The 27,955-nt window shown below is 47.5% G+C and overlaps 10 protein-coding genes across 10 annotated transcripts; 4 read left to right on the forward strand and 6 right to left on the reverse strand.

The window, feature by feature from the left end:
* Positions 1–182: 182 nt before the first annotated feature.
* N7511_003826 (fungal specific transcription factor domain-containing protein) lies at positions 183–2,354 on the reverse strand (the record flags this gene model as incomplete). Its single annotated transcript, XM_057126251.1, has 6 exons — positions 183–666; positions 740–993; positions 1,070–1,507; positions 1,564–1,724; positions 1,777–1,911; positions 1,964–2,354. The coding sequence occupies 6 exons, from the start codon at positions 2,352–2,354 to the stop codon at positions 183–185; spliced, it is 1,863 nt and encodes a 620-aa protein (XP_056985141.1).
* A 2,417-nt stretch (positions 2,355–4,771) lies between these two features.
* N7511_003827 (ABC transporter ATP-binding protein) lies at positions 4,772–9,120 on the forward strand (the record flags this gene model as incomplete). The annotated part of the gene is made up of 10 exons (XM_057126252.1): positions 4,772–4,855; positions 4,951–5,096; positions 5,169–5,825; positions 5,876–6,284; positions 6,334–7,099; positions 7,150–7,325; positions 7,381–7,910; positions 7,991–8,106; positions 8,161–8,348; positions 8,446–9,120. 10 exons carry the CDS (start codon positions 4,772–4,774, stop codon positions 9,118–9,120), a joined length of 3,747 nt encoding a protein of 1,248 aa, XP_056985142.1.
* A 263-nt stretch (positions 9,121–9,383) lies between these two features.
* On the reverse strand, positions 9,384–12,482 carry N7511_003828 (uncharacterized protein; the record flags this gene model as incomplete). Its single annotated transcript, XM_057126253.1, has 2 exons — positions 9,384–10,442; positions 10,497–12,482. The coding sequence occupies 2 exons, from the start codon at positions 12,480–12,482 to the stop codon at positions 9,384–9,386; spliced, it is 3,045 nt and encodes a 1,014-aa protein (XP_056985143.1).
* A 147-nt stretch (positions 12,483–12,629) lies between these two features.
* Positions 12,630–14,390, forward strand: N7511_003829 (uncharacterized protein; the record flags this gene model as incomplete). The annotated part of the gene is made up of 2 exons (XM_057126254.1): positions 12,630–13,061; positions 13,119–14,390. The coding sequence occupies 2 exons, from the start codon at positions 12,630–12,632 to the stop codon at positions 14,388–14,390; spliced, it is 1,704 nt and encodes a 567-aa protein (XP_056985144.1).
* Positions 14,391–15,499: 1,109 nt separating this feature from the next.
* Positions 15,500–18,993, reverse strand: N7511_003830 (MET18/MMS19 family protein; the record flags this gene model as incomplete). Its single annotated transcript, XM_057126255.1, has 6 exons — positions 15,500–17,893; positions 17,963–18,145; positions 18,196–18,335; positions 18,386–18,483; positions 18,578–18,851; positions 18,912–18,993. 6 exons carry the CDS (start codon positions 18,991–18,993, stop codon positions 15,500–15,502), a joined length of 3,171 nt encoding a protein of 1,056 aa, XP_056985145.1.
* Positions 18,994–19,115: 122 nt separating this feature from the next.
* On the forward strand, positions 19,116–19,902 carry N7511_003831 (uncharacterized protein; the record flags this gene model as incomplete). Its single annotated transcript, XM_057126256.1, has 2 exons — positions 19,116–19,751; positions 19,804–19,902. The coding sequence occupies 2 exons, from the start codon at positions 19,116–19,118 to the stop codon at positions 19,900–19,902; spliced, it is 735 nt and encodes a 244-aa protein (XP_056985146.1).
* A 186-nt stretch (positions 19,903–20,088) lies between these two features.
* N7511_003832 (ER membrane complex subunit EMC3) lies at positions 20,089–21,124 on the reverse strand (the record flags this gene model as incomplete). Its single annotated transcript, XM_057126257.1, has 5 exons — positions 20,089–20,279; positions 20,332–20,493; positions 20,545–20,911; positions 20,982–21,015; positions 21,075–21,124. The coding sequence occupies 5 exons, from the start codon at positions 21,122–21,124 to the stop codon at positions 20,089–20,091; spliced, it is 804 nt and encodes a 267-aa protein (XP_056985147.1).
* A 247-nt stretch (positions 21,125–21,371) lies between these two features.
* Positions 21,372–22,061, forward strand: N7511_003833 (signal peptidase complex subunit 2; the record flags this gene model as incomplete). Its single annotated transcript, XM_057126258.1, has 3 exons — positions 21,372–21,408; positions 21,465–21,763; positions 21,834–22,061. The coding sequence occupies 3 exons, from the start codon at positions 21,372–21,374 to the stop codon at positions 22,059–22,061; spliced, it is 564 nt and encodes a 187-aa protein (XP_056985148.1).
* Positions 22,062–23,819: 1,758 nt separating this feature from the next.
* Positions 23,820–25,278, reverse strand: N7511_003834 (methylenetetrahydrofolate dehydrogenase (NAD(+)); the record flags this gene model as incomplete). The annotated part of the gene is made up of 4 exons (XM_057126259.1): positions 23,820–23,903; positions 23,968–24,057; positions 24,115–24,748; positions 24,917–25,278. The coding sequence occupies 4 exons, from the start codon at positions 25,276–25,278 to the stop codon at positions 23,820–23,822; spliced, it is 1,170 nt and encodes a 389-aa protein (XP_056985149.1).
* A 556-nt stretch (positions 25,279–25,834) lies between these two features.
* On the reverse strand, positions 25,835–27,938 carry N7511_003835 (F1F0 ATP synthase subunit alpha; the record flags this gene model as incomplete). The annotated part of the gene is made up of 6 exons (XM_057126260.1): positions 25,835–26,548; positions 26,608–27,084; positions 27,168–27,288; positions 27,349–27,405; positions 27,532–27,689; positions 27,867–27,938. The coding sequence occupies 6 exons, from the start codon at positions 27,936–27,938 to the stop codon at positions 25,835–25,837; spliced, it is 1,599 nt and encodes a 532-aa protein (XP_056985150.1).
* Positions 27,939–27,955: the final 17 nt, after the last annotated feature.

The following is a 27,955-nucleotide window of genomic DNA, read 5'->3' on the forward strand; positions in this document are numbered from 1 at the left end:
CTGAGTAGGTAATGACATTTGACTAATATCTGTATGTATGCCCTAAGCTTAGTCGAATTTTTGATCAAAACTGTCTCGTGAATGAACATGCCATAATAGTCTACTAGAACTAGATGTCCCAAGAATAACGATGTTTTGAAAATTACATATTGTGAAATTTAAAAGTCTAAGAACAAGAACATTCAAAATGGCAAATCGCTAGCTTCGAATAGCCCCATCATCTGTTGATTGAAAGAGAACCAGCGTTCAAGCCCCGGATCTTGCACCCAATTAATTCCTTCGGCAGCCCTGTTCTCCTCGGAGACTTTTATACTCTCGCAGACAGATGACATTGAGGCTTTGGCTCTCTCTGTGTGGTGGCTAGTTACATCATTGGTGTGCGGCCATAGCCCAAATGCGCTCAAATGTGCATTCACTTCGCTCCTAAGCTTCATCTGCTCCTCTTCCATGGGAGATGATGGTAAACCCAACTCAATGTAGCGCAACGCTACACTATAAAATACGCCAAAGAGATGGTGTTGTTTGGCAATTGCAGTGGAATGTTGGCAGGCACCGCTGATCGATTCGAGGAATGTATGCATTCGTCTCAAATCCTCCTTATTCCGTGTTTCAATAGTATGACAGAATAGCACGATGAAAGGAACAAACGGTGTGAATAAAATCGTCCTGGAGGTGTAAATGTCAGTACGGAAACTCATATAGCTGGCATTATTAGAACCCAGGGGCTATCTATACGTACCAATTAACATAAGTAGATAGATGAAACGAGGAGCTTTGCATTCCAAGCCCCTGAACAAATGCCTGGTGGGATTCAAGCGCGCATCTAGCAGAGGTAATGCACCCCAAACTGAGGGTTGTTCCGGAATTGGGCTCTGGAGGCATAGCTCGGTATATCAGAGTTAACATTGAAAGGCGTAGAACCTCGTCAGATGCAGAGATGAAGTAAATCTGCTCTTTTTCAGAATTTTCTCTAGTTGATTGAGCCCAAATTTGCTGTAGGGTGGAATTTGATTTCGTTAGTTCATTACTCCGGTCAAGAGTAGACGAATAGAGATTTCGGTAAACGAACATTTGCATCGCGAGCCTCTGCACAATATCCATGGAGCTCCTGGGAAAGTTCTAGTGCTCGGTGAGTTCGCATATCTTCGCTCGAGCGAAGGGCATCTGCCGAGTAAAGCTGCTCGTAAATTCTGCCCGACAAACTAGCCAACTTCACCATCTGATATGCGTAGCAAATGGTGTGGGATTTTGGAGCTTTCAGACCTTCCATTGAGAGAATTGTGATATCACAGCTATTAATAATAGAAGAACGTCCTAGTCGAAGAGACAAAGTCTTCTCGGAAAAGTAGACCGCCCAGAAAAGCAATCGCTCCTGATCTGACTCGTGTAAAGGCTCATCTGAAGTATTCGAGCGAGTGTGGAATCCAAGGGAATATGAGCATTGGTACGCTGCTCCTACCAAGACACAGGCTAGAGACGTATTCGACACGTTGAGAGCATAGAAAATCTAGGGCTTTCATGTTAGCGCAAAGATAACAACCATAGCGATTGGTGATAGGATACCCCTAGAACAAGAGCTAGGACCATGTCGTAGCTAGGTTTGATATATAGAGTAAGTTTTGAAAGTGCCCTCTCGAGGTTCGTTTGACACATCAAGACCAGTTTGTTGTGCTCATCGTGGGTTTCAGCATCATCTTGACTGGTAACTCTCTCACCTGACAGGCCTAAATAACATATTAGCCCGACTGGTATGTCTCTGATAATTGAACTACTCACAATTCAAAGTCGCATTGACAATGATGAACTCTGCATCAGAGTAATCGGAAGAAAAGTATACCTTCAAACACAGGTCCGACACACTTCGCGGGCCGAGTAAATAACACATCACACGGAATACGTAGTTCCCATTGACTGCACAACAACAATTAATCTATAGTGATAAACAAGTGGCAGTGAAGAGTACCTTCAGCTTCTTGTATGAGTTGGACAGCAGCTCTCAATGGGGGCATATCATAATGCTCCCTATTTGAGCAGGGTGTTGAATGTACCAAGGGAAACAAAGGCTTTGATGAAAGACGCTGGTCGTTGGATGCATTTGTGATGTGGCGCAGCGTGTCCAGCAGTTTGCCAATCTCCTCGCTATTTTGCCCCATGGGTTGATTCGAGTCGACGACGTTGCGCGCATAATCAATAGCAAATGTTGAATGAGCTGTGAGTGAAGATAGCCCTTCGGCTAGGATTACATTGTCGGCAATCTCATTCGGCGGTGCTCCAACCGGATCATTGGACGATTGAGCATTCTTATCAGGCCTCTCTGTGGTAGGGGAGATCATAGACGCACTCTGTGATGGCATGTTGCGAAAGGCATGTACAAGATTTAAGTTAGTCTGGTGATCGAGAGCAGTACGCGACGATCTTACTATATTATCCGTGGTCGCCGATTCAACAAGACGAGTTAAACGACCCAGCCGTTTTTCGATGAGATCAATCTTTTCCTCGCTAAAGAGCAGATCAGGATAAGCTCATGACACTGCCATGGTAGAGACGTCGGAGCTTACAATTGAGTTGATATCAAAACTCGCGACCGCTTCTGCTTGTCAAGATGGCTGGTAACCTTGCAGTCTGCTCCCGTACATCGGCAATTTGAACAAGGGAACGTTCTATCACACCGAACCTGTGATTAAACGTAAGATACTGTGATATATGCTAACCGTTTCACATATCCGACCTTTCGCTTGCGACATCGATCACACTTCGAAATTAAGTTAGTTTGCATATCAATATAACGGGTATTAAAATTGCGCGGGGCTCCTACTGCTCGTTCTGCAGGTTGGAAAGTAGCGTCCCCGGATTCCTCGGACATTTTTCACGGGAAAATGTAAGATAAATGCCACAATATGCGTATTTGCAAAACAAGAAAACTGTCAAAGAATTGATGGGCTTGGACGGAGTTTCATTATTAGGGGCCCCCGGAGCCCGCGCATCCCGTCTTCCGTAGTCATTGGCCAACCGTAAATAGTATATGGGTATATGGGTAGCGCTCACGACCAGTGAGTTTCTGGCTAGTTACATCATATACGTAGAAAGAATTCAATTTCACTGCCTAAATTTTTTTAAATTATTCTGTTGCTAGTATTAAGCCACTCGCCTTATATTGCACTCTCAGTGCCTTCTTCCTTTTCACTTGGAGAGGACAGCTTGTCATCCCATTCTGGTTCCTTTAACATAACTTTCTAGTATGTTATCGTGCTTCTTGCGAGTCGCAAGCGCAGTCCGGAAGTGGGGGACCGCGTCGCTGACCGTCCCCTTGGCGCTTGAACCCACTACACGATCTATACCGTCAGGCCCCGACGGAATAGTAGGATACGTCTTCCGCCTGGAAATTCAATTTTTTGATTTGCACGGGAAGCAGAAAACACGTAGAAGATGAGCTTGATGTATGCCCAGGTGTAGCGGAAGTCAGGCAGTGTATGATTATTGTCTGACGTGTGAATAGTGGAGGGGTAATCGTGATTTGCTGCACGCCACCGGTCCGGATAACCTCTGCAGAAGAGGCCGGACTCGTTCCTACATACGGACGAAGTGATAGGAAGGAAACTTGTTCCGCTAAATAACGATGCGACAGCTGGTTATTCCCCGAGAAATGTGGATATTTAGTAGACCGGTGCGCCCTAGACTATTGAATGAATAGGCAGATATTTGCGATACTCCTGATTGCTTTCCTCCGCATGAGATATATATCTAATGATATTAAGCTGCCACAAAAGAGAATGAAGGATAACCGACGCCCGAAAACTCCCAAAAAATGAAGGATATCTGTCGGATTACGCGCGCTGCCACGCCGCAATATCGGCGGGCATGGCTTGGTATACCAGAGTGGTAATAAGCGAGAAAGAAATCATTATGGTCATCAAATACCTACCTATCGGAGAGTCTCTGTACAAGGCCAATAACGAAATCTATGGCCATCGCCTCGACTCATACTTAGGTTGAATTGGAGCACATTGCCCCTTGCTAGTTCGCATATCGATTTTCCACAGATTCTTTGTTTTCGTATCTGATAAACTAACAAGAGGTATATCTATTTAGTTTATACAGGAATGAAATATGCCTAGAAACGAAGCAGATATTGGGGAATTGATAAAACGCAGATCTATGCGTCTGAAACAGGAGACTTACCACTGTAAAGAGAAGACCTACAGATTTATCGCCTCCGTTTATGGCGTACACGCCTAATCGAAATACGTTATCTAGCCTCTGTATGTCCCGTCTCTTCTCTACTAACACATACACCGGTACATTGGGCAATTATCGATACCCAAGATTGTTATAGGATACCATATTAGATAAACTACATAAGGTTTCTAAATCAGCAGAAGCTCTCGTAAAAGCGGTTTCAACCTTGGAAACTTTGTGGGTGGTTGCTGGCTCGCCGACTCTGTCGGAGCCCGCGGACGGCGATATAGCCACCCGCGCGACGGAGGCTCCGTTGCCCATGCCAAGCATTCCGCAGCCCCATGCCAAGCATAGATGAGTAGACCTACATACTGAAAATGAGAATGGATAAAAGGCAAGAAGAAAGACGTATTATTCCTGTCTGGTTAAACTTGCTCTTCATAGTATCTCTCAAATATAGAATCTCTCCGACTCGCCTCACACTCTTTGTATGACAAAGGCGCGAAATTTATCACCGAATTTCTGAAACCCAGTCGGTGCAGGACCCATACGGAATCTGTGATTTATTGGAAAAAGCCCCAAATCGAGCCTCATGATGGCTAGCAGTTTGAAGACAGAGAAAGTCTCCATTGGCGAAAAACCAGAAGAGCAACAGACTAGCGCTTTCCGCAGCTACTTGGTATGTGCAATCATCAATGTTTCATGGCATATCGGCATACTAATAGCATGAAGCGGATCTTTCATTATGGTGCGAGAAAGGAGTATTCTTTGCAGTTCATTGCTGTCCTCAGTGCACTTGGTTCCGGTGTTGGCATGGCTCTTGTTAATCTCGTTTTTGGCGAATTCATCACACTCATCATCAATTATGTTTCAGGCGACAAGGATCCTTCCTCTTTTCGAGATGATGCCGCCAGACTTAGGTATATCTATATTGGTTTGATACCATGACCCAAGCTTACTGCGATAGAGACAAATAGCTAATCCAGGACTAGTCTCTACTTCTTCATCATCGGCCTTGCGCGGTTCATTTGCACCTATTTGTACAGCACGCTTTTCACTTTTGCCGCTTATCGAATCACACGAAACATCCGCTACTTATATGTGAAAGCAGGGCTCAGCCAGGAGATTGCCTTCTTCGACTCGGGAATGAGTGGTTCAATTGCAATGCAAGCTACTTCAAACGGGAAGCTCATCCAAAATGGAATATCTGAGAAGCTAGGCCTCGTGGTGCAAGGATTCTCGGCTTTTATATCAGCTTTTGTGCTGGCATTTGTCGCTCAATGGAAACTGACTCTTATCTGCTGCTGCATTGCTCCCGCCACGCTTCTCGTGATCGGCATTGTTTCCACATTTGAGGCCGGGATTGAAACAAATATCCTGAAGATCTACGCACAAGCCGGAGCCTTTGCAGAAAGTATCTTGTCCAGTTCTCGGACAGTCCACGCCTTCAATCTTCGATCTCAACTAGTCGGAGATTTTGACAAATTCCTACAAGCTACACGCCAACTTGGGAATAAGAAAAGCCCTCTTTTTGGCTTTATGTTCTCGACTGAATACTGCATTATATATGCAGGATTTGGATTGTGTTTCTGGCAAGGCATTAAAATGATAGCCTCTGGAGAAGTTGAGAACTCCGGTGACGTTTTCATGTTTGTGACCTCTCGTTACCAAAAGTTTCACTAATTGCTAATCTTCCTAGTGTACTCATGTCTGTTATTGTGGCGGCTTCGAGCCTGACTGCGATAGCGCCTTACTTGATTGAATTTACCCGCGCCGCCAGTGCGGCTTCAGAGCTGTTCCAGCTCATCGACCGAACTTCCCTCATCAATCCATTCGATGAATCAGGGAAGACACTCCCTCACATGATAGGTAACATTGAATTTGAACATCTATCATTCGCCTATCCTGCCCGTCCAGATATCAAAGTGCTAGACAATTTTTCGCTGCGTATTCCGACTGGCAAAGTAACTGCACTTGTCGGTGCTAGCGGGTCCGGCAAGAGTACCATCATCGGACTCATTGAGCGGTGGTATAATCCTTTATCAGGGACGATCAAGCTCGACAGCCAGCCTATTGAACAGCTCAATCTTAAATGGCTTCGCCAACAAGTTCGACCCCCTGCTCTTTTCCCTAGCACTGTGACTAACAGTAGAGTAGGTTCGACTTGTCCAACAGGAGCCTGTCCTATTCGCTGGCACTGTGGCTGAGAATATCGCGAATGGTCTTGTTGGTACGCCTTGGGAGAATGAATCTGACGCAGATAAGCTAGCCCGGGTGCAGGAAGCTGCTCGAGTTGCGTTTGCTCACGACTTTATTACCAATCTACCAAATGGATATCATACCGTTATTGGGGAGAGAGGTGGACTGCTATCTGGGGGCCAAAAGCAGCGGGTCGCAATCGCCCGCAGCGTTGTCTCTCAACCCCGGATTCTTCTTCTCGATGAAGCAACTAGCGCTCTTGACCCCCACGCCGAGGAAGTTGTCCAGCGGGCATTGAACAATGTTTCGCAAGGCCGCACCACAATCACTATTGCGCACAAATTGGCCACTATCCGAGATGCTGATAACATTGTCGTCATAGAGAAAGGCCGGATTCTAGAGCAAGGCACGCATAGCTCATTGTTGAAGTTGAATGGCGCCTATGGAAGACTTGTACGGGCTCAGGATTTGACGGTGAATGAGGAAAAGTTGGCCGATTCAGAGGAAGTTGAGGAAGAGACCATGGACGATAAGGAATTGGAGCCGACTCACCAATCAAGTCTATACTCGTCGAAGACCACGGACTACGTGAAGCAGGTTGACTTGGATGATTTCGACAACTGGAAAAGTGTGGGACTTCTTCATACAATCTGTCGACTGGTCAAATCCTCCCCAGAGCTCAAGTGGAGCTATCTGACCCTTGTTTTTGGATGTTTGGCAGCAGGTGAGTCAGCTTGTACCTAGCGAATGAGCCTAAAGCTGACCAAGTTATAGCTGCTTCATTTCCTGGTCAAGCTATTCTCATGTCAAGGTTTATCGAGGTGTTCAATCACACTAGGGAAGATATGGTGAAGAAAGGCAATTTCTTTGCCTTAATGTTCCTGGTTTTGGGACTTGGTTCCCTAGTTGTTTATTTCCTAGTTGGTTGGTCATCGAACAATGTGGCACAGGTAAGTCTATCCCAAAGTTACTAGGGATGACTTTCTTTGACTAAGATTATGACAGGCGATGAATCACAAATACCGGAAGCAACTGGTCAGCGACATACTAAAGCAAGACTTGAAGTTCTTTGACCGTCCTGAAAATACTACGGGCGCCTTGATCAGCCGAGTTGATTCTTATCCGCAAGCTATTTTTGAGCTGATGGGCTTTAATATTGCTCTTATACTGATTGCAGTGGTAAGCGTATTAGCCTGCTCTGTTTTAGCCGTGATCTATGCATGGAAGCTTGGCCTTGTTATTGTTTTAGCAGGGCTGCCACCAATGCTAGCCTCTGGATATGCTCGCATTAGAGTGGAATCTGCCATGGATCACAAGATCTCGAAAAGATTTTCCTCTAGTGCGTCAATTGCCTCTGAGGCTGTAACTGCTATCCGAACGGTTTCCTCACTAGCGATCGAGACGTCAGTCTTGGATCGTTATACCAAAGAGCTGGACTACGCGATCACAGGATCTACGAAACCACTTCTTCTTATCATGCTTCCATTTGCATTCACCCAGAGTGTTGAATACTCTTTCCTAGCTCTTGGCTTCTGGTGAGTCTAGTTGCCTTCTGATATCGCACGGCATATTACTTTCTTATTTTGAAAGCTGACACTGAATTTTCTTTGCCTAGGTATGGCTGTCGGCTCGTCTCATTCGGCGAATTGAGTATGCTCAACTTCTTTATCACTTTCCTCGGTGTGTTTTTCTCTGGCCAGCAAGCTTCGATACTATTTGGCTTTGCAAGCAGTAAGTCGGGTGTAAATCTTTTTTTGATGATACAAGCAGCTGACATTCTTCTAGGCATGACCAAAGCGACAAGCGCAGCCAATTACATATTTTGGCTTGAACAACTCCAGCCGACTATTCGAGAAACTGCCGAGAATCGTGAGCTTGGTCCGGGAGACTTCAAAACTCTCAGTCTAGAGAAGTTACAATTTTCTTATCCACTGAGACAGCATATCCCCGTGCTTCGTGGAGTTAACCTTGAGGTATTCCATTCATCCCTCTTGTCCTTCGCTATGATCTACTCAACTAGATAAGACAAACATGGCGTGTTCATACAAAGTGCTGACTCCTTTGGTATAGATCAAAAAAGGGCAATTCGTCGCTTTTGTGGGCGCATCTGGTTGCGGCAAGAGTACTATGATTAGTATGCTCGAGCGGTTTTATGACCCGGTAGCCGGAGAAATAAAGATTGGGTCCACAGCGCTTGACTCCTTGAACCCGTGGCTGTATCGAAATGAGGTGGCGCTTGTACAGCAGGAGCCCACACTCTACCCCGGCACTATTCGCGAGAATATTTCGATGGGAGCACCGACCAAAGAAAATTCAGAAATCTCTACCGAAGACATCGAGGCTGCCTGTCAAGCAGCAAACGCATTGGAATTTATCTCTTCTTTACCTGATGGACTCAACACTCGCTGCGGAACCAATGGCACGCAGCTCTCTGGTGGACAACGCCAGCGTATTGCCATTTCTAGGGCGCTCCTCCGCAAACCACGCATTTTGCTTTTAGATGAAGCGACAAGCGCGTTGGATACGCAATCAGAGAGGATTGTGCAAGACGCGCTAAACCAAGCGGCTTCGGTTGGTGATAGAATCACAATTGCAGTTGCTCATCGATTGTCTACTATTCGACATGCGGATGTTATTTGCGTGTTCGATGGTGGTAGAATTACGGAATGTGGAACCCACGAGCAACTGCTGAAGAGTGGCAAGCTTTATCCGAAAATGTGTGAAGCTCAAAACCTGGGCAATTGATCACCTATAATGGCGGAGTTCCTTTGTTAGCGCCGAATACTTCCCCTTTTATTTCATGAACAAGAACAATCTACAAATTACTGAATCTTTGAACATGTCATGTAGAATGTTAAGGATTAGGTTCAATTGATGAACCAAACCCAACGTTGTCGATTGATTGATGAACAAGGAAAAGACGGAGAGCAAGAAAGAAATCATGGGAGCCTCGGAGAAGATGAATCTGTCAGTACAATAAGCTACCATCAGAGCCCGTGGCCATCATTTCATTGATCCCGCTGGTTGTGCCGATGTCTCTTGGAAGACCTGTCTATCTCAAGGCCTGCAAGTACATGCAAATGATCTTTCATCCTTTGCAACTCTTTTAGATGAGCCATTGCCTCAACGTCTTCAGCGCGTGTTGGGTATTCAAACTCCCCCAACCTCGTCATTTCCCGGTTCATTGCCCTGATGAGACTGAAACAATCTTCTGTCATATTTTTGCTGCCCTTGGGTGAACCTTTTATCTTTGCGCGGAGAGCCACGTAGTTGTCGCGCAGGATATTGATTTCAGCTACATACGGTACAATCGATGGGTCCGCTCTTTCTGAAATTGCAGGTGCAACGGTGCTCTCGTTATTGCCGTGGTCTTGACTCTCCGGTAGTAGAATCTCCGATAGATCTTGAAGATGATCAAAATGATCCAAATCGTTTTCTGTGAATGATCGATGAGAAGAGGCTGGGCTCGTATGTTTCTTCTTCTTAGGAAAATCGATCTTCGTTGTCTCTTCAACCAGAGGTGCACCGGAGAAATTGAGTCCTGGGACTGAATCCAGCTTATTAAGAGCCGCCTGCGCATCCTTTATAAGCACCTTGCGCGCCATACGAGTGGCTACATCGCCGTCTGGATCAATTCCATCCGACTTCAACATCACCTGTGCAAGGATCGTTTCGGACAATCGTCTATAATCGAAACGCCGCGTCTTCAGATCAGTTGGCGGGTTCATCACGTACTCATTGACCAATGGAAGCATATCTTGTTGCAGCCACTCGGATAATACATTCACTTGCGCCAGCGGGGACGTTATCAGCTTGATATTGGGTGGGTTGCGAGGGTTGCCCAAACGGCGTGACGAAGATGGCCGTGGGCCTTCCTCTTGTTTTTCGATAGTTGACCACATACGCATAGTGATGGACGAGTCAGGTTGAACGGTTGTTTCCCAATTCTGTGGAAGAATGACCTTGCCATCAGGACCGATCAGATCATAGTGCCCCTTCGCCACATTGGAAGTGACGGGTTCGTAATCAATATGTAGAAAACATTTTCTGATAAGCTCTTCCACTTCCTAGAACCTGATGTCAACGAACATACAATTGGCCTGACTAGGAAGAGAACATACCGGCCACTTGGCACATAACTCAAATGGAAATGTAAACTTTCTCCCAATAACATCTTTGAATTGGATAGGCTTTTCTTTCGACTTCGCCTTCGGTAAATTGTCGGTCTGTTCTGGCATATTTTCGATTCGCTCCTCAGAGGCCAGCTCGGTGAGCCTTTGAAACTCACTTCCTTCGGGACCCGAGGACTCTAATAAATTAGAATCAGAAGGGCTTGTATTTTTCTTTGTTCGTTGTTTGCCGTTTCCTTCGTACTCGGAATCCTCTGAAGAATCATTCGGCGAAGCGTCTTTCGGGGAAATACCCAAGAAGTGGCTTCCATCCGTAAGCCCCATCGCTCTGCATGTGCTTTCGTCGTCGTCCAGTGCTTTTCCTTCAAACACAATGATGATCTGTTGACTTTCTATGCCAACTGACTCGGCAATTACCGACCGTACTGCGCCTACTGTCAAACGTCCATCGCCAATACTGTGCTTTGGAAACCGTAAAGTGTAAATGTGTATACCGCGCCTCATAAAAAGGCGATCATTCGTAGGCATGGGAGTATAATCAGGGCCAATTGAGCGTTCGAGAGACGTTCCAGTAAGATTATAGCCATCTTTGCTCTCCTTGGTCGGATCTCTGATAATTCCGATGTTTGAAAGTGAATGTTCATGTTCGCGGTCTTCAGTCTCTGCAGTTTCTGATAAGTAACTCAGATCTGGTTCGGTGCCGAATCCATGCATGAATTCTTCGTGGTAGTGCTGCTGTGATGTTTCTCCGATACTGACTTCGTCATGGTCTTGCCATGGCTCTTCGGACTTCTGACTAGATTTCTCATATGAAAGATGCATTGCTTCTTCATCTGTCTCTTGCTCACTGTTCTCCTCATCCTCAGATAATCGAGGAAGAAGGAAGAGAGCCAGCTCTTCCAAATGACGGCTCACGTGCCGCTCATACATCACAGTGGAGAATGATTCTTTGCAAATGGAGCAGTCAAATCTTTGAGCTCTCACCGAATCTGCATGTGTATTCTCAATGTGGCTATACCACTGTCTGCGGCTCTCATATAGTCTGCCAGAGCAGCCAGGGAAAATGCACACATACGGCATTAAGTCGCGGAAGATATGGCGGGCCCATGCTCGCGTGTCTCGAACGGAGATAATCAAGAAACAATAAGGACATTCAAACGGAGTATTGTTGGCGCCCTCCTTGGGCAGAGATGGGATTTTGGTGGCTCCTGTGCCATCAATCAATGTTCCTGCATAGGATGTCTGTGTTTCAGCTGTATCTGCCACAGAGAGCAGGTCATTGTTGAGAGGCAGATCATGGCATATATCTGTTGCGACTGTTTCCGATAATATTGTTGATTTTCGATCCTCCTCTTTGATATCGTCTAGGTTCTGGCCGAGTTTGATATGATGTCTCTCGCGGTACTTTAGAATGGCTCTCTGCAAGGCCATTGCGGAACTGACACACTCCAGAACTCCAGCATCTGCGAGGGGATATTTGTTGGAAGCATGATTATGAGCCCAGTGTTTGAAAGGCTGCGCATCTAGTTTATCGGTTCCGAGAAGGCGGTCGTGATGCGCTGGCGTCCGAATGATCATGGACATACGGTAGAGATGATGGATTGTGTCGACAATGTCTTTGTGTATTTGCTGGATCTCGGTCCTGTCATCATCCTCCAGTGTCTCAACATTTTGCGAGGCTTCATCGTCTATATCTTCCTCGAGAACCTCTTTCAAGTCATCCAAGAGGTCTTCAAGTCCTTGAAGAAGATTGATTGTTTGATTCTTTATGTGAGATGCATCCCTTAGGCGAAAGTCAAGGGATGATTGGCCCCTTTGGTGTGCGCCAATATTTGCCGACCATATACGCAGTCGGCCCATCTCATCTTTCCATGATTGCGAGGATATCTCCTCTGCATGATCTGATAGGGAGGTCGAGGAGACCAACGAGGTGAACTTCGTCAAGCAGCTCCGTACCAGGTTCGACACCGCGGCCATACTGTAAATTTCCACGTCCTGCTATCAAATATTGAAACAGCAAAGATGATGAACTTGCGACGAAAAGGTGCATAACATGCCAGGGTCGTGATTGGCCCACACACGAGACGGCACATTTAGCGCGGGGCATCGCGACAAAGCTGACAGATGAAAGTCAACTTTGCCCTTAAAACTGCTGGTGAAATGGTGACTGGAATCGAAGCTGTCGGGCTTGCACTTGCTGTTATTCCTCTTCTCGTCAACCAGCTTGACGGCTATGTTCGGGGTATAGAGAAAGTCAAGTTGCTGCGGCGCTATCGGAGAGAGCTCGCAACATATTCACGGGGGCTTTCAACACAGCGAGCGGTCCTTATTAATACGTTGATACAAACTCTTGGAGGCATTGTCAATGATGAACATGAGCTTTCTGGGTTGATCGATAACCCACAAGGGCCAGGATGGAAAGACCCTGTTTTACAGCGGAAGCTCCGTCTACGCCTAGACCGCAACTATGATCTATTTCTGGATAATATGAGTGGTCTTAATGAGCAGATATTAAAGCTAGCTAAGAAGCTAGGGATCAATGTCTTAGAGAACAAGGTATGTTGCAGGTCTCTTCCGTCGTGTTAGTTTTCCTGATTAACTTCTGATCTATAGAGTCCCGACCCCAAAACGTGGGATGTCAAGGATTTCTGGAAAATGCTCAGTAGAGCAGTCTATGAGGATCTCCTCGCAAAGATAGATGGAGCCAATACCATACTCAAGACTCTATTGGATCAATCCCTCTATCAAGAAGAAGCACGAAACAAGAAACGACACCCTTTGCCCCGTCTTCTACAACAATATCAAAAAGGACGCAAACACGCAGAAACACTCTTTAAAACTATATTCGGAGCCTACTGGCGCTGTGAATGCAATGAGCAACACTGTGTCCACCTCCAACTCCCAACAAACCCACTGGCATCGCAAAAGGAGTCAGACGTCCAGTCGAAGCTTCAGATGAATTTCTCAAACACCGGCAAAACAGATAATCACATATGGACCTGGACAGAGGTGGTCTTTGAGCCGTGGCAAGACGAAAAGATCCTATCGCTATCCAGCCTATCATTACACGAGTCTCGAACAAAGCCCAAAGTCCGCTTCGATATGCCAACGCCTAAAACAAATCAGTCCGAAACAACACTCTCGTCACTATCACCACTGCCACCACCACCAATCAAGGATTTCTGCTCGTCACTGCGCATCACCGAAGTACAACTAACCGAACAAACCACCAACTGGACAACAACAGGCATGATCACAAGTCAATTGGACTCTTATATAATGCACGCCTCAACGAAAGCCCTCAGTCCAACACCCCCAAAACCATTAACAGAAGTCATATCCCAAATAAGCCGACACGATCGCCTCCACATCGCCACCGGCCTAGCATGCGGCGTGATCCAATATTGCGGTAACTGGTTGAAATCCCGATGGGACAGTTCTGATATTCACCTCACGGCCCATAAAGATGGTTGTGATATACTACTCGACAGTGTTTATCTCTCCTGGCCACTTTCGATTCCAGCAACAGAGACAGAGATAGAGACACAAGCTACCGTTTCAGCTATGCGACAGGCAAACAATAATCTCCTTTTACCGCTTGGGTTTGCATTGGTGGAACTATCACTTGGCAAGTCCTTGGACTCGTTATACAAACCGGAGGATCAGGATTGGGATGTGGAGAGGATGAGGCGTAATACTGCTAGCAGACTTGTTCCTAAGGTTTACCTTGAGAGTGGCGTGCCCTATGGGGAGGCTGTGGAAAGTTGTCTGTCTTGGTCTAGTGCGCACTCTCTGTGTATGGATCGGGGGGTGGAAGAGCGTGTTTTTGAGCGGATCATTTCTCCACTATTGAGGGATTTGGTTAATTTCGAAGGTATGATGTAGTATAAATAGCATCCTGTTAGAACAAGGAGATGTTTGGTCATAGGCGTGGAAAACAAGTCATAGCATTTTACAATGCATATTCTCCCAATTGTATACGCTATATCAAGCATCTATCTCGCTTACCCATTTACAACCCCGAGACTAGCCTAGTCTCACAGTGAAGAAAGTGGACTGTGACTGAAAATTTGGACGTATTGAACATAAGAGTAGTATGATATTTGATTCAAATAACAGATAAAGATACCGAAAGCCAAAGCTAATCATGACTATTCTAAAAGCCATACAACGGTTACGGAAAACGAGGTCAGCCAAAGCAATGAGACTGGATCTCTCTGTTGAGAAGTTGAGAACTAAGAAGCTAGATAAAGATAGTGGCCCGGTCTACGGCAGTGTATAGTCGCCATCGGCTCAAAAGGCCCATGCCCCTATACCGCCTTCCAAGGTTTCTATATTACCTATTACCACTTCGTACGAATAGCCCCTAGGAGATCCATAGATATTATCTATAGTTATTACCTTTCTATTACCTTTTAGCGAAAGGATCATTTACATTAATAAGAAAACGGGGAGAACTAAGAGAGAGAACTAAAAGAGAACTAAGGGAGAACTGAGAGAGAATTGAGAGAGAATTGAGAGAGAATTGAGAGAGAATTGAGAGAGAAATGAGAGAGTGCTACTTCTTTATTAACTTATATCTTAAAGTCGAAGATACTTCTAGAAATCTTCTATAATTTTACATAGTTCTTCTAGTGATACTTAGTTTAAGTTCTATATTCAAAAGGTACTTACTGTAAGTTACGGGGCCGGTACACTCAAGATATAGTTTAGAAATACAGCATTAATAAACAATTGATGGCAGAAATAGGGGACACGGGCCTTTTGAGGTGATGGCGACTGCACCTGCCGTACGGATGCAGTAATTCAGAGGTCCGCCGTTTAAATTTCACATTTTCATGACATGACTCATATCAAAAATGATTTTGTATACTCGAAACAACATGTGAATGAAATCCGAAAGAACATCTATCCTCGATGCTTTGTTTGATACAAACTCGCTTTTCTCTACTTCTTCCTGGGGAATACTATACTGATATGTAAAATATGATCGATCAATCGTCCTCCTCGGGTGCATCATCGACACCACGTAGCCAGGCACCTCTAGCGTCGACTGCTGCTTTGCGCACATCACGCTTGGGGTCATCCAGAGCTGCACGCAGGGATCTGAGCACTTGGTTCTTGACAGGCAAGAGCGGTGAGATAGACGGCGGGGCACGGGTGGAAGCATCAGCACCAGCGGAGGTTTGGTGCGTAGCAAGAAGGTTAAGACATCTCAATGCATCCGCACGGAGGCGGGGACTGTTCACAGTGCCAGGGCCGACGTTCTTAACGGTTGTTTTGAGTAGTCTCGTCACAAGGCTTGAGACATGGCCGCACTGATCAATAACTACAACACCGTTGTCACGAATAATGACAGCAAGGGTATCAAGTGTTGCTGTACGGACTGCGATGGAGTCGGCGGTCTGGAGGTCGAGAGACTGCAGGAGCAGGGGGAGCAATGTGGGGAGTTCTGGCATGACCAAGGCCGTGGGGATTGTGGAGAGGATGCCAGCAAGGGCAGTGAGGTGGGCTGGCTTGATGTGGTTTGGTGCCTTTGTGGCAGCAGCAGAATCATCCGTGCCAGCGATGTTAACTTCACGAATGCGAGATGAGATCAGGGGAATGACGGTTGTGAAGAGGCGCTGTCTGCAGAGCAGACGAATTGTGGCGCCATTGGTCGGGGAAATAATGTCGTCTTCGCCTAGAAGAATGGCAAAGCCCTGTGCTGCGGTCGTGCTGGTCTGCTGGTCTGGGGAAGAGATAAGAGCAAGCAGAGAGGTCAGAACGTGAGTTGTTGTGGGTGCAAGGCGGAGGACTAGGGCTTTTGATAGCCAGAAAACGGTGCGAATAGTTGCAGGGCTGAGCTTTTCGCCTGAACTCTGTACAAGAGAGTCGAAGAGTTTCTCGGCGATTGGCAGGTCTTGCTTGGACAAGAACTTGTTCACGAGCAATGCCACGTGACGTAGATAGGCCTGATGGGTAGCTGGCTCTGTTGATGAGACGGAACGGCTTACAAGATCGGAAAGCAAAGCTGACATGTCGCTGGCTTGCGGGATCCGGCTGCTGCAGTCCTTTGATAATCCCGCGAGAAGATAAGTCGAGACAATCAAAGTACGCTCTTGGTCTGCGCTAGTAGTTTGAGCAAACGGCACAGGCAAAAAGTCTTCAGGGGTGGTGAAAAGAGTATACACATTCTCGGCCACTTGTTCCTGCTTCTCGATAGAAACAGACCGCACAAGGAGGTTGCAAAGTCGTCCCAAGGTATCAAGGACAGTAGGGTCGTTCAAGATTCGATTCTTAGCCTTGCCGACTGACGAGATAGCCACGTCGCGGCAAAGTCCAACCACAATTTTATCAAAGTAAAGATCAACACTCTGGTCTTGTTGCATGTTTCTCTGTTGCATCACATAGAGTAGGGTCATCAGGATGGCCCGAGGGTAGGCCACTGATCCAGGTTGCTCCTTCTGTAGCAAGACAGAAAGCTTGCTGAAAAGGCGACGGAACAAGGTCTCGAAGATGTCTCGTTCAACGCTGATCTGGGCAAGTGTTTCGAGTGTTGGCAAATACAAAGTATCTGAGCCTGCATCTTCTTCTGGCAGAGTCGCCACAAATGCAGGGAATGTGATGTCCATAATCAACCGGGGCTTGTGCTTAGAAATCTCTGCAAGAGCAGCGATTGCTTCCTTCTTCAAATCATCGCGGCCAACAGATTCCTCTTTCAAAAGAATTTCGTCCAAGTATTGGACGAAAAGCCCGATCTCATTCTCCTGGAAGAAATCGCGCAATGTCGACAGACGCAAGAAGCCCTTCAGAGCAGTTACCCGGAAAGAAACCTCTTCCTTGGCTGCGCCCATCAGTGCCTGGCCGAAGATCTCCGAGAATTGGTCCTTGAATTCGAGCAGGGGATTTTCGACGGCAATTTCCCCGCCACGGGTAGTCCATTGTCCAAACACATCCGTTGCAGCGTCGAACAAGACGTTGAGCGTTTCGAGAAGCGCCCTTTGTTTAACAATTCCATCTGCTTCTTGGTAGATTGTGAAAATAGGTGCAATGACAGTTTGAACAATAAGAATGAAGGACACGGCAGAAGCTGAGGAAACGCAGCTAAGGATCTGCTGGAATGGCTTGGCCTGCTTATTTTGAGGTTCCTGGAGTTGCTCATTGCATTCCTTGGTGATTGTCTTGAGATACTGCGCAAGGGGAAGTTCCTGAGATACCTCTGTGACTCCTTCGGAAAGCCGTTGCGTGATAGCTTTCAAAGCCTCAAGGGAAGTCTCGGATAAGAATTCTTCTTGAGCGTTGAGAATCTCGAACTTCAGAGTCTCCCAAATGGTGATGGAGTACTTTGAAACTGTGTCAGGGTCATAAGAATGAATGCATGCAATCAAAGTGTTAAGTGCATCTTTCTGTGAGTATAATATAAGTTAGAATTGGGTAAACGCTACTGTGTATGCAGTGTTCAGACTTGCCTTTACGTTTGGAGAGGTGGAATCAAGCTTGTCCAATAATGCGGGAATGGCGTGAGGGGCAAAATGTCTAGTGGAAGAGATGCAGTCTTGAAGACGGCCCTTGAGGTCTTGTGCTGTGATTCCATATGGATCGTTGGGCGGGGGTCGGAATGTGATCGGGAAGTAGTTATATACTGAGTCGAACAAGGTCTTTCCAGAGTTAATCGATGGTTCTGTAAGATGATAAAAAGGGTGCATACCTCAACGTGGTTGGAAATATCCCATTCCACCATGACAACCTTTAAGATAGAGAATACGATCATCAAGTTCCGTGGGTCTTTCTCTCCTGTCATGATATCAACAACTCCGATAAGTGAGATTTCGCCCATTTTGCGCATTGCTAACGATTGTTAGTCTCGAGATCATAGAATATTTCTGCAACGAACATACCTTCCCGGTGTGTTGACATCAATTCATTGAGCAATTGATAGACCTGGAATCGTTGCGATTGCGAACGAGACTGGAGATCCTGGAAGTTTGAAAAGAGACTATAGCCAAGTCAGCCTTCAACCATAATTGTAACAAGCTTTGTGCCCGGCGATGCAAGCTCGATTGGCACTGAATGCGAAGTATAGCACTTACGCTTGTGCTACCTGACTGGCCAATAACCGATTGAACCGGTCCAGACCCTGCAGAGCCTCCAGTCCAGAAACAGCACCTCCATCTTCAATGCGATCACAGAAGAATGTAGTCAAGACCTGGATCTGTTGTCTCGAGAGATACTTCGGCGAGAGGGCTTGGATGACTGCAGTAAGGTAGGAGATCGCTTTTCCGCGCAAAATCGGGTCTTCGTCGTTTATATATTCGCCAAGCGACTGGACAGTGTCAATCAGTTTTGTCTTCTTGTTCTCGATATCTGCAATAGCCTCAATTAGTCACCCCACGGAGTAGCAAGTGCGGGGTGAAGAGGCCATACCTTGCGCGGTTCCCTCAGCAATTCGCTTTGCTTCTTCCTTGTCATGGTCTACGACCAACATGAAGGTCTGCAGAGCTGACATATTGCCAATCGATCAAGGCGAACCAATGTAAAATGGGGCAAGTTCAAGATCGCGGCCAATTTCTGTGGCTTATCGATATCAGGTGATTCTGTTATCTCCCCACGTCACGTGCTCGTTGCGTCATGGTCGACCTGCCCTTCATTGAACAAGTTAACTTAGCTTCGACATGCAGGATGGGAGTAACTCAGTTAACATATCTTCTATTTGCACTTCTATTTGCTAATATTTCATCTGCGCTTTGGGGACTATCATATCCCATTCCTTCATATCAGCAACCACTAGCCCTTGAACACAAGGAGCACAAATCCATGATGGATAAGATCATCCCTGACTTTCTTAAGCCACAGACGACAGAGCCGGTTGAGGATTTGAGCGTCAAGTTTGGCGGAGATGGCCCTATCATCTCAGATGTTCTTCCCAAGACCAAGGGCATCAATATCTTCGCTCGCTTGACTCGGGACTTTGAGCCCATCGCCTCTCGTCTCAACGATGCGTCCAAGAACATGACGGTGCTAGCGCCTCGCAACAGTGCAATCCAAGCGCTTCCACGGAAGCCTTGGGAAAACCCAGAGGATTACAAGAAGTTTGGTGAAGTAAACGCATATGAAGGTCAAGATGGCCAGGACCGGGCAAAGCAGAATTTAGAGCGCTTTGTGAAGGCTCATCTTGTCCCTGCTAGCCCTTGGAGGGCTGGGGAAGAGGCTGAGACCCTTGCAGGGGAGAAGCTAAAGTGGACCAAGGAGGGCGATAGAATATTTGTAAGGTTCTTGTCTCTTTGAGCTATTGACTTGACTAACTAACCAACTCTAGATCCAACCAGGCAATATTGAAGTTGATACTGTTGCAGAGAAAGTCTCAAATGGAGAAGTCTGGATCCTTAATGATGTTATAAACTACCGTCAAGAATGATTGCTATGAGTTACGAGAATACGAGATATGGGAAATTGGCAGCATGCATCAATCAACGATATTAAGTGTAAACATAATTTATGACTCTGAAGAGACATGGCATTCTATTCTTTATCTGTTCAAGACCAGCACTGGTCCCAGCCAGGTACATACCCAGCCCTATACACAAGCAATGCCAGTTAGAGATCAAATGCCCTGAGGAGCAAAGTTCTGCAGGATTCTCTCTTCCACGCCATCAAGGATGCAGAAGTGCTCCATAACCTCCAAGTTCTCCGCCTCATTGAGATACAGCTTGTCGGGGTCTTGGCCGGGCTGCAGTGGGTTGACCATTGCTGCGGGGTTGGCCATGCCCATTTGCTGGGCCATTTGGTTGGCGGCTTTAGAATATTAGCGTTCGAGTACAATGATCATATAATTGCCAATGCATACCGTTATCGCTGCCAAGAATGAATCCAAAAACAGACTGCAAGCCCATCAAGTTGAGGAAGTACCACGAAAGACTGGACACCCATCTCACATCAAGGTCGCGAGTCATAACACCAGACTGCAACATCGACTTGAACCGAATGGTGAGGGGGAAGGGCAATTTCACTGCGACATGTAAGCTATTGATCAAACTAGATCAGATTCATTGCAACATACAGATCACAAATCCGGAAAAGAAGGCATTGATCCAGCTCATAATCAATGTCTGCGGGACCATCATCATCATGTTTCCCTTCATCATGCCCATCATGGCTTCCATGCCTGCAGGATCGGTCATGGGGTTGGCAGGAGGCTGGCCACGGTTATTAGGGTCCTTCAAGAACGCGCCGCTTCGGAACCCGGAAATCATGTAGTTCTTGCGCATCTCGAAGGACTCGCGGTTGAGCACGGAGCAAGCATTGTTGCGGAGGTTCACTCCGCGGAGGAGAGCAAGGCGCTCGCGGGATTCGGCGAGGGTGGCTGGCGATCTGGGAGTCGAGTTCATCAGAACTGTGGCATAGTGGCGCAGGATTCCGGTCAGGATCTATGAGGGTTGTTAGTGGTACTCTGGGTGCAGCACGAGACTCTATCTCCTTGCTGGAAAGGATGCATACCATAACAATTGAGATCGGGAACAGAATCCAATAGCTATAAGCAGTGGTCAGTCCGACTTCTCTCCGTCTCCGAGGCAATTTGTGTTCTCTTACAATAACGCCGGATCCCGAAGGATAGTTTGCTCAACCCCTTGAACTGCCATTATGAATATAAAAGACAGAAAGGAGCGTAGCCTGTGTTTAAGTGACAAATCCCGAGAGTTGGCGGGTGGGGGGTGGAAAGTTGAAGGGGGAGAGGTTAGGCGGAGAGAGATGTCATTACTAGCTCCAGCTCCAAAGGGCCACGCCGCATCTTTGACCAACACAGTCCTGCCTCACTTTCTTACTGACGTGCGCTCGCGATTCTGATTATTACGACGCCTGTGATTCGCATATTTCATTGACTTCCTCATGGCTACCACCAAAGTGCCGGTCTACTCGACCAATGGTTCGTAGTCTCGATCTACTCTATACAAGAACAACACTAACAGATCGCGAATACAGATCTCAAGTCTACCAGCGACGATGCCCTCCTCCCTTACTTGACAAATCTCCCCGCTCCATACGCGTTCACGCCAGACCACTCAAAGACAAACATCCGCTTCTTGCTTGGATACAGCGCTGTCGCGATTGCTGGGTTGACCTTCTACGCTGACCGCATACTTGGCTGGGAAGCTACCACCTCCCCGTGGATTATTGCAGCAGTCGTTTCCTACTTTATCTTAAACAGCATTCTCACATACTGGATTTGGGGCGTTGAGGCTGGTGAGGTGTACTGTGGAAAGAGGAAGACCGGAGAGACGGTATGTTTACCATGGTCTAAAGGCCTATTGCGATCCTTTGTTTCTGGCAACAAGCTGACATTGTCAACAGATATCAGTATCATCCTCGTCCAAGAAGTTCTCCAACACCTACAAGCTACACGTTTCCTATAAGTCTGCTTCTGGCAAGGTCCTCCAGGAAAAGCGCTGTGAGGCACCTTATGGAACTTGGTTCTCAGCAGAGGGTGTATTCCACCCCGAACCATTCCGCAGCTGGCTGGCTGGTGAGATTGATGTTCTGAGGTTGGCGGCTAAGGAGAATGAAAAGAAGTCTAATTGAATTGGGGGTTCTTCAAAACTCAGCTGAGGAATATGCTTCCTGGATGAGTTCACGGTATCAATTTGCATCATTAGGTGAAAATGTCATCATATCTACACAACCAGTGTCAAAAATTCACATCGCGTTCTATAGGGTATGCTATCTTCGGGTATCAAGATATCACATGTTTGGATGTGTATCCTTTCTGTATATCCAATCTGTGTATCGTGTCTCTCATACTCGCTGTCACTTCCCCAAATATTACTATAGGTTGCTTAGGCTCAGTTTACATCCCTGGCTAAAACTCAAGGTCCTCAAGCAGCGCTAGTACTTAGCCATAAAAACTTACATATTCACCACTCTAGGCACAGCTTGACTTGCATAGAGTAAGTCAATATTGCCGACAAAAGTCTATGACCTAGGCAATGCATAATGCATCTGCATGTCAATGCAACCACCCCCAGCGTTCTACAGATCGATCACCCAGGCCACGGTTGAGGGCTAAACCTCTCACGTGAACCTTTGCTATACTTTACAACATAACTACTGACAAACAAAATCCCTAGGGTTCAACAGCTAATTTCGGCTCAACAGTCTAACACATTCGGTGTAAAACCAGAATGCAATAATACAAACCCTGGTAACACAAGCCACCAGGGCAGGTGTGATGCGAAACATCCCTTGCTTTTCCCCTCAGTCCCAGCCTTTACCATTGTCATATTTATTATAGCTTTCCTCGCCCATAAGTAGCAAAACAATAAGCAGAGAAACAGGAAAGAAGTTAAGAAAGAACAAAAGTTATTCAAAATGGGTTCCATGTTATCTCGTCCTCGGCCTCATCGCGGTAAGCCCTAATTTCACCACATCCCAAACAGAATGTCAACTGACTTGACCGACCAGACCAAATTGTTCCTTCAATTACCCTGATAATCACGCATATCTCACATTCCGATATCACAGCTGCAGTGGGTGCTACTCGAAATCTTCAATTACAAGATGTAGGGTCACTCAAAGCAGCTGTAGAATCAGATCCTACATCTCCGACATCTTCAGCCTCATCAACCTCAACCTCAACACCGATACAAACACAAACACAAACACCAAAATCAACCCTCTCTGCAAACCAAACAAGTCAACAATCCTCAAAACAACCCCCAAAAGAACACTTCCCCCAAATACGGATATACCGTATCAAATCCAAGTCCCATAAAAGCAAAAGCAGAGAAAAGACAAACTCCAAACCCAAAAGCAACAAATCATCGCTATCCAACATCGAAGTCCTAGTCATAGTGATGCCTCTCACAGTCCGAATCCACGGCTGGACACGGGATTCTCTCCTCGTCGGCGAAGTTCCACGCCTGAAAGGGTTCGGCTTCAGATCCGAGAAGGAACTGGACTACGGATTGCTTTCTGCTAGCGAGGCATTGAATTCAGTGGTTTCTCAACTCGACATGGTCATTGGCTTTGAGAGGTTATTCTCGTGGAGATGATGATATCCTTTTGTTGTTCAATTTACTTCCACTTCTATCATTGGGGGTTTTTTTTCCTCTTTCGACGCGATGACTATATTCATCATATAAAATGACATGTCGGGTGCAGATGGAGATATCAAATGGCTGAACGAAAAATGGAGGAAAGAAGGCACGGGAGAACCTTGTGGTTTCAATGTACTGTATCATCAAAAGGCTAATAACAAACAAAATCTATATAGGAATTTTTTTTGACATGGCCAGGTCGTCTAGCATATCATATCAATCAATATTGAGCTCGTCTGAGCGTCTAGGAGATTGCCTCGAGGGTGCCGGGGCGTTCTGTTGCTTCGGCGGGCTTGACGTCGTCCATGCGCTTGTTTTGGATCAGGCGCTGTGTTGAGAGTTAGTAATCGCATAAAATGATATAACGTAGCAAGATAGATAGATAATCGTACCAGAAGGTTGCGCAGCAGGACAACAATGGTGACCTTGCCGATGGAGGGGACGAAGAGGGAGGCCTTCTCGCGAACCTCGTGAGGGAAGTTCTTTAGGGAAAACATGGTTAGCGGAAATACACTCTCGAATCAGTGATTGAAACATACCTTCTCGCTAGAGAAGTTGACACAGACAGCACCTTCACGCAGAAGGCTTGTGTCGAACTTGTACTTATCACCGGGGACACCAGTAATGACAACGTCGCAAAGCGGCACAACATCCTTGATAGTCTTACCCTCCAAATCAATAACATCATGTTGCTTCTTCTGCAGACCCTCACCACGAGTGAACTTCTGCACGCCAGTGACATCAACACTGTAAACACAGGCTCCGTCATTGGCGAGGAGGGCCGCAAGCGGGCGACCAACAACCTCGGAACGGTTCACGACACAGATGGTGTGACCGAAGAGACGGTTGCCGTAGGGAAGGATGGTGTTGTAGATGTTGAGGTACTCAAGGATCTTGATGTTGGCCAGAGGGGTGCAGGGCAGGATGGACTTTTGGCGCTTGGCCTCGCCGTCCAGGAAGCGGACGTTCTGGTACATGTTGAAGATGTACTTGTGGCTCAGGCCTTCGACATCCTTGGTCATGTCGACAATCTGCTGCAGGTATTGGTCCTGACGGTTGTTGAAGATCGGGTAGTAGACGATGATACCGTCGACGTCGTTATCGGTGTTGGCGGCCAGGATGGCGTCTTCGATGTCGTCGCGGGAGACTTCGCGGAGAGAGTACTTGAAACCACTGCAGAGACATTATGTTAGTCAATTGTTTTAATTGAATGATATTTTATTTGGTGTTGAGTGGTTTATTGAAGGTCGAGGGGTAGTATGAATCATACTAGCACCCCACCATCCCACCAAGGATGAAGCCATTGAGGCCGCACAACATGGGAACAATGCCAGTACTTACTTCTCCTCGCAAGTTTTCTGGGTCATCTGTGCGTAGACCAACGCAGCAGGATCATCATTGGCCAGGAAACCGACTAGGTGAGGCGGCTTCTCGAGGGTCTTGAGGCCTTCTTCGACTTCGGAGAGGAGGTGGGTAGCAACGTGCTTGCTCAGCATCACCTTGCAAGGTGTAGGCGCAGCAGAAGGAGCAGACATGACGGCGGTATATTCAAAGCGAGAGATGTGAAGGTTGCGACGCGGGGAGGCTTCAAAGGTTTGGCGGGAAAAGATTGTTCGCTTATCGATAACAGATCGGCTGCCGGTTTCGGCCTCATTTGCCGAATTTGTATACTCTTTCGATTGAGGCAGTGAAGCTGCAGTCATGGCAAGAGATGGCATTACTAGGATATTACGCGCTTGTCTTGACAATTTGTAAGATGGCAGGCTGATATATACTTGCATATTAAATTGTACATCGAGTGCCAAGAAAAGATCATATGTGGAAGCCCGGATTCGTTTTTAAGTCTGGAGTCTACTGGAGTCTACAGTCTACTATGATTACGGAGAGCAAAAGTTGAACAAATGGAATAAATTGCGGTTCAACATGGATAGCAGGAGACCAGACGGAATTAGAACGGTCGTCCTCCCATCTCGCGCCCCCTGCGCGGATAAAATCTAAACGTACAGGATATAATCACATTTTGACAGCCTAGCTTTGCGTTCGCTCGGAAAGGCACTACAGTAAATCCGTGGTCCGCCCAGGATCATGCTGATCATTACATCGCTACATCCAGGGGCAGACCTGGATTCGGCTATGGCACCGGCATCAAGAGAACAGAACAAAACAATGGGCTCAAAATTGTACAGGCTATCTTGTCTATCAACATAGAGTCAAGAAAACAAAGCCGACCACGAAGGATCATCCGGGTGATTTCTTCACTTATGCGTTGAAGGTAGAGTTGAAGGCAGAGATGACCTCCTTGAGCTTAGCCTCAGTCTCCTTGCTGACCTGGCCCTCCTTCTCAATGGTGCTCTGGATCTCGGGGTAAGAGCTCTTGAGGTGAGACAGGAGCTCGGACTCCCAGGTGAGGATCTTGGCGACGGGGACGGTGTCGAGGAGACCGTTAACACCGGCGAAGATAAGGGGAACCATATCGGCGACGGCCATGGGGGAGTACTGCTTCTGCTTGAGGAGCTCAGTGAGACGCTCACCACGGGCAAGGGTCTGCTTGGTGGAGGCGTCAAGGTCGGAACCGAACTGGGCGAAGGCAGCGACCTCACGGTACTGAGCCAAGAACAGCTTGAGGGAACCGGCAACCTGCTTCATGGCCTTGACCTGGGCAGCGGAACCGACACGGGAGACGGAGAGACCGACGTTAATGGCGGGACGGATACCCTTGTAGAAGAGCTCAGACTCCAAGAAGATCTGACCGTCAGTGATGGAAATGACGTTGGTGGGAATGTAAGCGGAGACATCACCACCCTGGGTCTCAATGATGGGGAGGGCAGTCAAGGAACCAGCACCGTGGGTCTTGTTCATCTTGGCGGCACGCTCAAGGAGACGAGAGTGGAGGTAGAAAACGTCACCGGGGTAGGCCTCACGTCCAGGGGGACGACGGAGGAGCAGAGACATCTGACGGTAGGCAACGGCCTGCTTGGAGAGATCATCGTAGATGATGACGGCGTGGCGGCCGTTGTCACGGAACCACTCACCCATGGCACAACCGGTGAAGGGAGCGATGTACTGCAGGGGGCGGCCTCGGAAGCGGTGGCAGCAATAATGACGGAGTACTTCATGGCATCCTGCTCCTCAAGGGTCTTGACGAGCTGGGCGACGGTGGAACGCTTCTGACCGACGGCAACGTAGATACAGAAGAGCTTCTCAGCATCAGTGCCGGTGGTGTTCCAGCGCTTCTGGTTGAGCATGGTGTCGAGAGCGACAGCGGTCTTACCGGTCTGACGGTCACCAATGATCAACTCACGCTGACCACGGCCAATGGGCACCATGGAGTCGACACACTTGAGACCAGTCTGGACGGGCTCGTTGACGGACTGACGGGGGAGAATGCCGGGGGCCTTGAGCTGAGCACGGCGCTTCTCCTTGGTGTTAAGGGGACCCTTTCCGTCAATGGGGTTACCAAGAGCGTCGACGACACGGCCGAGCAGCTCAGGGCCGACGGGAACATCGACCTATGGATTGTTAGTACGTTTCGGTGAAATATTGGGGTAGTGGTAGTCCAATATCAAAATGGATAACCAAGGGGTAGGCTTACAATCTCGCCGGTACGCTTGACAGTCTCACCCTCCTTGACGAGACGGTCGGAACCGAACAGGACGACACCGACCTGACCGGCCTCCAAGTTCATACACATACCCTTGACACCGGAGGCGAACCTGGAGATTGGTTAATTTTCCGGACGGGATAATGCCAAGACATTTGGGGGGAACACGTACTCGACCAGCTCCTCAGCCTGGACGTTGGTCATACCGTGGACACGGGCAATACCATCACTATTCAAAGCTCGATCAGTTTCTGGGTTCGTTTTTTGTCGAATGTTGATGGAAAGGGGCGCATTCGATGGAATTGTAGCCGGGGACCGAATTTTTCTTCGCGGCCCCTAGGGCGATGGAACGTACCCGACGGACAGGACACGACCGGTCTCAGCGAGACCAGCCTCCTCAGAGACACCACGGATGCGCTGCTCAAGGATGGAAGAGACCTCAGTGGGCTGGGCCTTGGCCTCGGAGGCGTAGGAGCGAACGCCGTTGAGAGGACCGGCAGCAGCGGCGCGGACCTAGACGAGACGAAAAACTTGTCAATGACCATCTCCCACAAGGACAACGTGTCCTAGGTATCCTCCATGCATAGGCGCCGGGTAGTGATGAAGTCTGAGCACCGATCGAGCTCGGAATTGAGATGAACGATGTCGGACTGGCGATGGATTGACCGGCTAGGATGGGATGGGACTCACCGAGGCGATGCGGCCAGTGGCCGAAACAGCCGCGACGGAGCGGCTGGACGACCGCAAAGCGTTTCTGAACATTGTGAAAGGGGGGTTCA

Source organism: Penicillium nucicola (genome assembly GCF_028828085.1).
Source record: "Penicillium nucicola strain IBT 29836 chromosome Unknown utg000003l, whole genome shotgun sequence".
Lineage (NCBI taxonomy): Eukaryota > Fungi > Ascomycota > Eurotiomycetes > Eurotiales > Aspergillaceae > Penicillium > Penicillium nucicola.